The sequence below is a fragment of the Gavialis gangeticus genome, unplaced genomic scaffold (assembly GCF_001723915.1).
Source record: "Gavialis gangeticus isolate Ggan-Ray unplaced genomic scaffold, GavGan_comp1, whole genome shotgun sequence".
NCBI classification, from domain to species: domain Eukaryota; kingdom Metazoa; phylum Chordata; order Crocodylia; family Gavialidae; genus Gavialis; species Gavialis gangeticus.
Window position 1 is genome coordinate 176,009,472 of NW_017729022.1, and position 10,359 is coordinate 176,019,830.

Below are 10,359 nucleotides of genomic sequence, written 5' to 3' on the forward strand. Positions count from 1 at the left end.
AGTGGTGGTGGTGGCGATGGCGGGGCAATGTTAGTTAGGGTTAGCAAGCTTCCCCCCCTCTCTCTGCTCCCCCTGCATCATTCTTGATGGGCAATTCACTAGTACATGAATAAAAAGTCAGAGAAAGCCTAGGGTTTTCAGTTGTGAATGTCTCTGGCCTTTCTTGCCTTATTTATGCAAAAGTCCTTTCTAGCAGAAACACCAATTAGGTCTGTAGTGATACAGATTAGTAACATTTCATTACTAATGCCAGGTTACATCCTTTTCAATAGGGAAAATCATAATGCCAAGCATGCCTAGCCAAATGTTTTTTAAACTGATTGTGTTCTCAAGTTCTGTAAAATGTTTCATAGTGGGATTCAGTTTATACCAATGTCCTTTTTCATAAGGGTTGCCTTTGAGACACTATCTCTTTGACCACACAACATTGTCTTCCTGCAATACTAGACTTAGAGAAGCTCTAATAGTATTACACAAAAGAGAACCCATGATCTTCTATGACATCACTCTCCTTTTTTCACCCTAATGAGAAAAGGAATGGCATATCATAAGGACAGGTCTTCTCTAGAAGTTGTTCTTCTAGATTCAGAATTCTCCACAGCATCCTCTAGCTTTTCAGAAAAATGGTGATTTCTTGAGAGCACAAGATTCTCTGCTACAACCCAAGGCTCCTCCTATGCTGCAAGTGTTTTTTCTGCCCTGCAAGATGAATACTATTGAATAATATTATGTGTCAGTAAAGAATACACTTCCTGCCTGAGGAATCAGATGAGCTTTATGGATACAGGATTTCATGTGTGTGCCAAGCTAAGAAAAATTCCTGTAAAAGACTGTTCGAAGAATATATATACAAATATATTTTTCTGTGTTCAGTTATTAATATATTGAGTGGTCTTACAACTTACTTTGTATTTTCATAACTGCTTCTGTATAAAATATTATTGCTTCGAGATGGTAGCTTCCTTGCTATAGTAACATGTCCATTCATATGTATGTGTGTTGCCTGGTGCGTGCACCCAGATATAAAAGAATTATGCAACACTAACTTTTCAAAGACTGTGTTATCAAACAGAGCCCAACTGCAGTCATAAAACTCCCATTGACTTTAATACATGCAGGATCAGATGCAAAGTGAAATATCACTTGTACATAAAGGAAATATTTCTACATGAGCAAGAAAAGAAGAACCAGGAGGCTTTTGTAAGCAGACAGCTGCATTAGATTTTTAAAAGAATCTGAGAGAGGTTTGTATGCTCAGTGTATGATATGAATCACAGCTTCATTGCCCATAAATGGAGATCACCCTTTCCAATTTGTGTTATTGAAGACTCAAAATCTCTTTGTCTGTGCTTTCCAACAGCACTGGTTTCTGTGCCAAAGGAAGTATGTTGTTGGATAAATTAAGCATGTTATTTAGCTAGGGCACTGGACTGGGAATCAAGAGATTTGGGTTCTACCCTTAGCTCTGCCCCAGCTTGCTGCTGGATGCTGAGAAAGATACTTTACCTTCGTGTATCCCTTCTTAGCTTCTGCCTGCTTTGACCTGTAAGCAGACCCTGTGGGCATGTTAGCACTGCCAAAGGTTCTGTAGTACTGCTCAAAGCCATACTCTGTAGTATGGCCACAGAGTAGAGCAGCATGCCACAACCTTATGGTCCAATGGCTTGGGAACTGTCTCTGTGGTCAGACCCAGAGAGTGATAGTCAATGGAACCAAGTCAACATGGCGCATGGTGACCAGTGGTGTCCCCCAGGTCTTAGTACTCAGACCAGCACTCTTTAAAATATTCATAAATTATCTGGATTTGGGTATCAGAAGTGGACTGGCTAAGTTCATGGATGACACTAAATTATGGGGAAGTGTGGTCACTCTAGGGGATAGGCTGGTGATTCAGGCTAACCTGGACAGGCTCACAAGGTGGGCAGATAAAAACCTGATGACATTCAACATGGAGAAATGCAAGGTGCTCCACCTTGGGGGAGAAAACTTACATCACACCTATAAGCTTAGCAGTGTTACACTCACTAGCACCATGACCAAAAGAGAGTTGGGGGTCATGATTGACCACAAGAGAACTTGAGTTACCAATGCAATGCCGCAGCTGGCAAAGCAAATAAAACTCTGGCTTGCATCTACTAATCCATCTCAAGCAAGACCCAGAAAGTCATCCTTCCACTTTCCTCAGCCTTGGTCAGGCCGCAGCAGGAGTACTGTATCCAATTCTGGGCTCCACACTTTAGAAAGGATGTGGAGAAGCTTGACTGAGTCCAGAGAAGAGCCACGTGCATGATTAGAGGTCAAGAGAACAGACCTTATGAGGAGAGGCTGAGAGACATGGGACTGTTCAGCTTGGAGAAGTAAAGTCTCAGGTGGGACTTGGTGGCAGCCTATAAGTATATAAGGAGTGTGCATCAGGAACTGGAAGAACATCTGTTCACCAGGCCACCCCAAGGGAAGACGAAGTTTAATGGTCACAGACTGCTGGAAGACTGTTTTAGGCTAGACATAAGGAAAACCTTCTTTACTGTCCGAGTCTCCAGAGTCTGAAATAGACTCCCTCCAGGTAGCCAACATAGACTCCTCCCAGAAGTGGTGCAAGCACCTACTCTGGATACCTTTAAGAAATGCTTGGATGCTTATCTTGCTGGGGTGATCTGACCCCAGCTGACTTCCTGCTCCTGATCTCACGAGGTCCCTTCCAGCCCTAAAGCCCTGGAATCTATGAACTGCCACTGGCATAAATGGGCTTTGAAACCAGTGTCCATAATGCACATATATCTTTACGTATGTAAAACCAATTCACCTCTATACTCTTTGCACAGCAGTCTCTCATATCAGATGAACAGCTCATGTGATAATGTCAGTGATGTTCAAACTGCAGCATCAGTTGAGAAAATCTTTAAACAAAATAATTTTCCTTCATCTTACATGTGAGCTTATAGCTAGTCCACAGGTGACTAGATAATGAATGCCTAGCAACGCTATAATTTTTACACAGTTCTTTGAATGAGGACATCAAGGAAAACCTGCTGAGTTATTGAAAGAAAGATATACAAAAACCTATATCAGTCTTGTTTCTTCCCCCTTCATAAAAGGTATCTTGAACCTTATGAGATCTTATTCTTTTGTGTGGAAGAAACCTGAACCCAGGCATTTTTGTACAATGGCTCTATTTTTAAAGATGGAAAATATTACAGAAAAAAGAATGTTACTTCTCTCCCTCTGTTAATGTTACTCCTGCTAGGTGGAAGAGGGAGAAATAAGACAGAGGATGAATTTTAAAAATCCAGTAATTTTTAAAGCATGGAGCATCTGAGATTATATTTGGCTTTTATAGGACAGTATTGCTAATTTTTTGAGGTGCCAACATACTGTAGTACTGAGCACAATATAAATTCATAGAGAAGATCTGTCTATCTATCTATCTATCTGTATATGTGTATATATAGGTAGCTAGATAATCTTCTGGGTATTATAGATCTTTCCTATACATATACAGTATAAGTAATATAATCTAGTTTTAAGAAATGCTAAAATATAGTACTCTTAAAGCAACTTTCTCAACATTAAATACATATATTTACTAGAGAGTGTGGAAAAGAACCAGATGCTCCAACCCAGGCCTTCAAGCTTAGCCTTTATGGCATTTTCAGGAGGAATTAATTTCTTAACAGTTGTAAAACACTAAGCATTATTGAAGCAGCAGGAGCAGCAGGAGCTGGGTTGAACCTGGACCTGCAGTGCCACTGCACAGACCTTCACCACTTGATCTGAAGGAAGTAAGTTCATGAACTGGCCATTGGGTTGAGCCAGTCTCTTCTGTAGACTTGTCACTGAAGGAGGATGAAGCCTATCAATGGTCATGCAGCTGGTGTGTTAGAGCTGCTACTGAAGATGCTGATCCATTTTGCCTTGTGTTTCATTTTTTCTTCCCCTGTCTTTGCTGCATCCACTGCTGTCTTTTTAGATGGCAACCTCTTTGAGGAATAGGCGGTCTTGTTTCACTTATGTGTTTGTGCAGCATTAGCACAATGGAGCTTTGACCCATGGAGCCCTTGGGTGCTACCATAAAACAAATAGAATCTAATGATAGATGTGTCATCGCATTATGTAAGTGCTAAGCATTATCATTTAGACCACTCTATTGTGGCACGTTAAATTTCTATTGCCCATCAAAGACAAAACTTATTTGAAAGTCCAGATTTCAAAGGACTGAATAACTTTGCAACCAACAGAGCATAGCCATGTATGATACTATTAGCCATTCAAGCTGCAGATGATAAACACTCTCAAGAAGGAATCCTTTTGCCTAAATGCGGCACAATACAGTGTAGTAGAGTCAGGAATGAATTTTCATTTTTCCTCCAAGCAAAGACAATGATGAACCAATGATATGATGAAGCATATTTTTAAGAGCACATGATGCTGTGCACTAAAGTTGGCATAGAAGCTTCTGTTGACATGAAAAGTCTGTCTTTTATCTTTGCAGCCATGGAACCAGATGTGCAGGCGAAGTGTCAGCTGCTGCAAACAATAACATCTGTGGAGTGGGTGTGGCATACAACTCAAAGGTGGCAGGTATGGTCCCAGTACAGTTACAGCACCAAATCCTGTACTCCTTACTCAAGTGTTTTCCTTAGACCAGCCTTGTCCCATAGACAATGGAAGCCTTGACTGAATAAGAGTGCTAGGATTTGGTCTAGACTGTATACTTTAATCACAGATGTTTTAGTACTCCCTTTTTGTGTTCACATATACGTAAGTGTATATGTATATATTTAAGGCAGGGAAAAGCATTCCTTCTAGCTCCTTCCCCTATCACTTGCAGTTTGCATATTGTTTCCCTATAAGCCAGTCTGTTTCTCCTTATCTATACCATTTCAGAACTCATTTGAAGTACATATAAGCTTGCAGCAGAAGAAATGCAAATGTAACTGTTCTTAGCATTTTGCAAAAATGGCTTCTGAAAAAGCAACCTCCTAGCATTTATTCTCTAGGTTTAGTAGGGGCAAGGTCCTCAGCTGGTGTTAATCTATGTGGAGCTGTTGTCATGGATAGCTGTTGACAGCTGCTGAAGGTCTGGTTCTTGGAATGCATGCAGCATAGTGAATTTTATTTTGACAGCCTGGCTCATCTGCCTTTTGATTGTTGTATCTGAAATACCACCATGGCCATAATAACTTCCCAAATCAGATCCGGACTCAGAAGCAACTTCTATCTGGTGATTAACACTGAGACACTTTTAGCAGTTTCTAATTGATTTAAACTGATACCAGCCATCACCCCAAATGGTGCCTATGAGGAAAACTAAGGAAAGATCAAATAAATGTTTTCCACTAAGCTTTGGAAGGGCAAACTTCACTAATATCTAAATCATTCTTGATCAGAGTTACATTAATAATGAATAAAAGTAAACATGCAGAAAAATAAAACAAATCAAGTTTTGTGAACCATTCAAAAAACGGAGCCAGTTTCTAATTAATGGGAATTAAGCAGAATCCATCTGTGGTTAAATTACCTTAATTATTATCAGGCTGACAAGATTTCTTGCACCTGCCTTTTACCAAGTAGTATCAGGTTCTATTAAAGAAAAGACAGCTGGAGAGCTGGCCTGATCCTGACTGACAAGTGTTTCGTTCCTATGGTAAAAGAAGATTTCCTCCACATAAGCAAATTAGTACTATCAATTGTGGCCAGCAATACTGTTTTAAACTCTGTTATTTGTTCCAAAAGTATAGAAGGCATTTGTTGGTACATGTTTGGAGGTTGAGACTGGTTAGATCCAAGAGGTACATGTATGCATGCAAGGACAACAAGAACTTGGCTTCTTGCATCTGTACAAATTGGGTTGGGAACTTTGTAAGAACAGACTTCCTCATGAGATATCCACCACTCCCTTCTTCCTTTCAGGACCATTTCTTTAAAGCGTGCAAGTTCTTATGGCTGATGATTATTCTTCGTACTGCAGGATGCATCTTCCCTAGAAAATACGAAGGGAAGAATGGATTGAAAGCAACTTTTCAGTTTCTACAATCCATGAGATATAACATCCAAAAACACAGTTGCCTGAGAAACTTAATGCAAGTCACCATGGTTCATTGCTAGTACACACAGATCAGTGGTCTGCATGATTTACAAAATCTGGTCCCATATCTGGAACAACTGGATTTGCAGATATTCAGATATGGGGTTTTGGTTCAGGCCCATATGTATTATGCCAGTCAGTTATTTAGAAAGTACTTGAACCGAGGGATCATGCTTGTGCATTTCCTAAGAAATTTCTCTGTCGAGGTAAATGTATTTGAATGGAAACAGCATTTCATTCCCTCTGGACTGAGAAAAGCAAAGGTTTATTACTGAGGCCTGTAGCACCACCACCTGGCCAGTGCCTGAATCCATCAAACCTCTGGTTGAAACTGTCTGTTTATAACATGTCTCTGAGCCACATCCACACGATGTAAAGTGGCATTGAAAGAAACCAGCTCAGAATCTATCCCCTAATAATTTCCCCTTTAATCCCACTTTTCTGTACTAAGGTAAAATGTGATGGTCCAGTTCAGAGTTCTGGCTCTGTCTGAAGGGTCTAGTGCCAGTGTCAGGGAGATTCAGCACTTTCAGTTCAGAAACATTTGTCCTTCACTTCTTTTACCTTGTGCGGGAACGTCTCGTTCCCCAAGTCTCACTCTGACTTCCTAGCTTGAATTTGAAAATCTGAGACACCCAATCCTCCTGTTTTCATTTTAAAATAGTATTTGGTCTGAGCTGCATAATTCATATCCTAATTTGGAGGCTTGCCACATTTCTTTGTGTTTGGATCAGGAACTTGATTTTTGATTCAGTAAAAGTTCTGGTTTCTAAATTCTCCAGATTTTAAAAGGTTCAAACCCATGGTTTCAATTTCAGCCCACCTTTACCCTGAAAAAATTGACATTTCAGCTCTGAGTAATAAATGGAGTCAGTTTGCTTGAAAACCATCCTTGGAAACTCTGATCTCTGGAATCTTCACCTTAAAAGTCCCGGCTGTCAGCAAAGCTGACTTACGTTTTGGGCATAATGAAGTATTTACCCACAGAATGCTGGCACTGCTCTAAATGTCACCCTCTTTGACTGGCTCGGGGCTGGAGTTCAGAGACCAAATTAAATCAGTATATATTGGCTGTTTACTGTTAATATTTTAGTGTCATGTATATTATATTATATTATACTTTGAAGGGAATGTTTTCCCAAACAATAGGCATGCCTCTCTATTTTACATGCCTACCAGTATACTGTATATCATTAGTCCCAGATAAGTCATTTGTCATTTTCCTTCTTTCTGATTATTTATCATGGAAAACAACAGCGAGAGAAACAGACACACTGGGAAACAAATGAAATGTATTCGTTGGAGTTATTAAGATTTGTAGTTTGCTTGGTAGCTTTTATTTTAGTCTTCTATTTTTTCAAACAACTCTCTACATGACCTTGGTAAAATTACACAGCCTCCCTGTCTTTCAGCTCCCACATCAATAAAACAAGTGCAATGATTTATTTACAGGGTTTTATGTAACATAATTGCTCTAATAGTGTATTCAAATTTTCCATGAAAGGAGACGTGTACTTACAAAGTTCAGAATATGTAATAAAGTGCTCCTTTATGTGTTAGCCCAATGCTGTTTTATATTGAAACAGTTCTATTGTGCTGTACAAACACGTACCAGAATGTGAAGTTTTAGTCCAAAATTATTGTGGGATTGAAACCATAAGTAGACTGGAAATGCCTAAAACTGCAGGTATTAATCAGTTGAGGTTATGCTTTGTCTTTGGCGATCTGTAATCCATATTTGTGTTGATTAAACCCACAGGTATCCGAATGCTGGACCAGCCATTTATGACAGACATTATTGAGGCTTCCTCCATCAGTCACATGCCTCAAGTCATAGATATATATAGTGCCAGCTGGGGTCCAACTGATAATGGGAAGACTGTGGATGGACCCAGAGAACTAACTTTACAAGCAATGGCAGATGGTGTTAACAAGGTAATATTTCTATTAAAACATCTGGTCATTGGGACATCATAAATCTTATGCAACTTGCACTGATTTGATGCATGCCCAAATTCCACAAAACAGCTATGAGCACTGCCAAACATGGTAGGATTATATCAGTCTATCCCAGTTATTGATGGAATTACCTAAGACTACCTACAAATTCTGACCATGACATCTTGCATTGCAGTGTAGTTCTTGCAGGCTTCTTTACTTAGGCATTGAAGAAACCAGGTGTCTTAACTCAGGAAGGTGATCCAAATCAACGGGGTTAAGCACTTTGGATCTTACATGGTCAATGTCCAGATCCCCTGGGAAGTGAATTGGGAGGTGAGCCATTTGGAAATGCTAGGTGCAAGAGTATGTCTGACATTGTCTGTCAAACCCAGTGAGAAGGACTTTAAATTAGGTCTTGTGGGAATGGGTGACAGAAACCCAATACACAGTTAGGGTCAAGGGATAAGGACCAGGATAAGGAACAGAATTCTGGAGGTGGAATGGAAAGGTATTGTAGGGTTAGAAAAAATGCAGGAAAATTAGCAGGCCAGTCTGCAAAATATCTTTGATTCCTGTGTACCAAGCAGAATGAACTGAAAGTCAGAGTGTGTATGGAAAATTATGACTTGATTTACTTTAAGGAGTATAGCTAGTCCTGGAAGGATAGGTATGAAACAAAGAAGATGTTGTGAGGTATGTCAAGAATATATACATTTCCATGGTGGTCCAAGAGAAAGTGAATAGCAGATCTGTGGATTATATCCAGGAGAAGATAGAGGGTGGGAAAAGAACAGGAGCAATGGTATGATGTTTGCTGTGTTTGGTACAGTCCTTGTGAGTTGTATGCTCTGTGTGTGCCTAATAGGTTGAAGACTTAAGAAGACCCCCTACCTCTGACCTACCTACCTGACCTACCTACATCTACATGTGCCACCATGGCAATGTTATTACTGCTCTGTGATTTAGTACTTCCTTTGGGAAGTACTGAATCACGGCGCAGTAACAGCCCATACTGCACCATACACGTGGCACACAATTATTTTTAGCAGCTACTTCACCTTAGTGGCATGCTGTACAGGGGGAGTATACACTATGGCAGTGTAACTGCTAGTCATATGTAGATGCCCACGGATGCTGTGTCACTACAGCATGTTGCTATGGCACAGTAGTGTCACATGTAGATGCACCCCCAGTGAAGCTCAGGTAAGAATTAGGTAATTAGCTGTTCTAGCAAAATCACTTCTGAATATGCCCAGAAGCCCAGGTGCAGGGATCTCTCAAGGCAAAATGAAGGTACCTAATAAATTAAGGTGCCTAAAGAGGTGCTGGAGCTTGGTCTAGCTGGATTGCTTTTTGTCACTTATGGGTCTAAATTGTACCTGGATCCCATTTAGGCACCTGCTATCTGACCCCAATGTAGTTCTCTACACTGAACTGCTGAATTGTCTCCATATCTCTCTTTCTCTCTGTTCATCTCAAACAATTTACATGTGTCTGTACATGTACACCTGGTATAGCAGTAGCTATTTTTTCATCCCCTCCAAAAAGACAGTGCCTGGGAAAGCTGCCCCAGTTGCTCCCCCTTTCCCACACTCCCAGTTTCACTACTGCTGGGAACCAGCCCAAGGTGAAGCACAGAGGTAGCTGCAGAAGGGAGAGGAACTGGTGGCAAAAGAAAGCTGGGCAGAGAGTAGTAAGAATGGGCTGTAGGCTTTTTTTCCCTTCAAATAAATTGCTGTAGGTAGGAAGGGGCCAAGGTGGAAGAGAAGGAAAAAATGGTCACAGGGTAGAGGAAAGGAAAGATAGAAAAGCTGGTAAGAGATCAGAACACAGTGGAAGAGAGAGAGGGTCGTTCTGTAAGGTTCCGCATGTCTTTGTTCTGGTAGAGCAAAGAGTGAAATATATTGCCTTCATCTCCTCAGTGTAGACCAGTCAGGATGAAAACACTTACTCTCAGTGCTGTATGGAGTGACTCCTCTCTGTTGTATTGATTGTACACTGTATTTTTCTAATAAAACTCTGAAATTCTCCAGTACATCTTGGACGCTTTTGTGTGGGAGCTCTGCAATTACTGATTTTCCACCTGAACAATTTCCTGTTCTTCTTTTTGCCAATTCCTCCCCCTCTGCACCACCACCTCCTCGTGAACAGTACATTCAGTTTACCCTGTTTTGTGACATGATAATTAAATCTACTGTTGTAGGTGGTAAAGTCTCTAAAGCTTTCTGGGATCCTTAGCTTTAAATGTTGGCCCATAGTAAATGAATTGTAGGCACCATCTCACTCTTGTCTGTAAATTTAGGAGCATGCTTAGGTAATCCAGGAAAGCTTGC

At 40.5% G+C, this 10,359-nt stretch overlaps 1 protein-coding gene and 1 long non-coding RNA gene across 2 annotated transcripts in view; one reads left to right on the top strand and one right to left on the bottom strand.

Moving 5' to 3' along the window:
- PCSK2 (proprotein convertase subtilisin/kexin type 2) overlaps nt 1-10,359 on the top strand; it is a 245,917-nt gene that overhangs the window by 171,303 nt on the left and 64,255 nt on the right. The window contains exons 7-8 of the mRNA XM_019516557.1: nt 4,490-4,578; nt 7,845-8,020. Of these exons, the coding sequence (XP_019372102.1) occupies nt 4,490-4,578; nt 7,845-8,020 (265 nt within the window). The remainder of the gene's footprint in view (nt 1-4,489; nt 4,579-7,844; nt 8,021-10,359) is intronic.
- The window catches only part of LOC109296917, a 386,887-nt gene that overhangs the window by 139,556 nt on the left and 236,972 nt on the right, over nt 1-10,359 (bottom strand). The gene's annotated exons all lie outside the window — the stretch shown is intronic.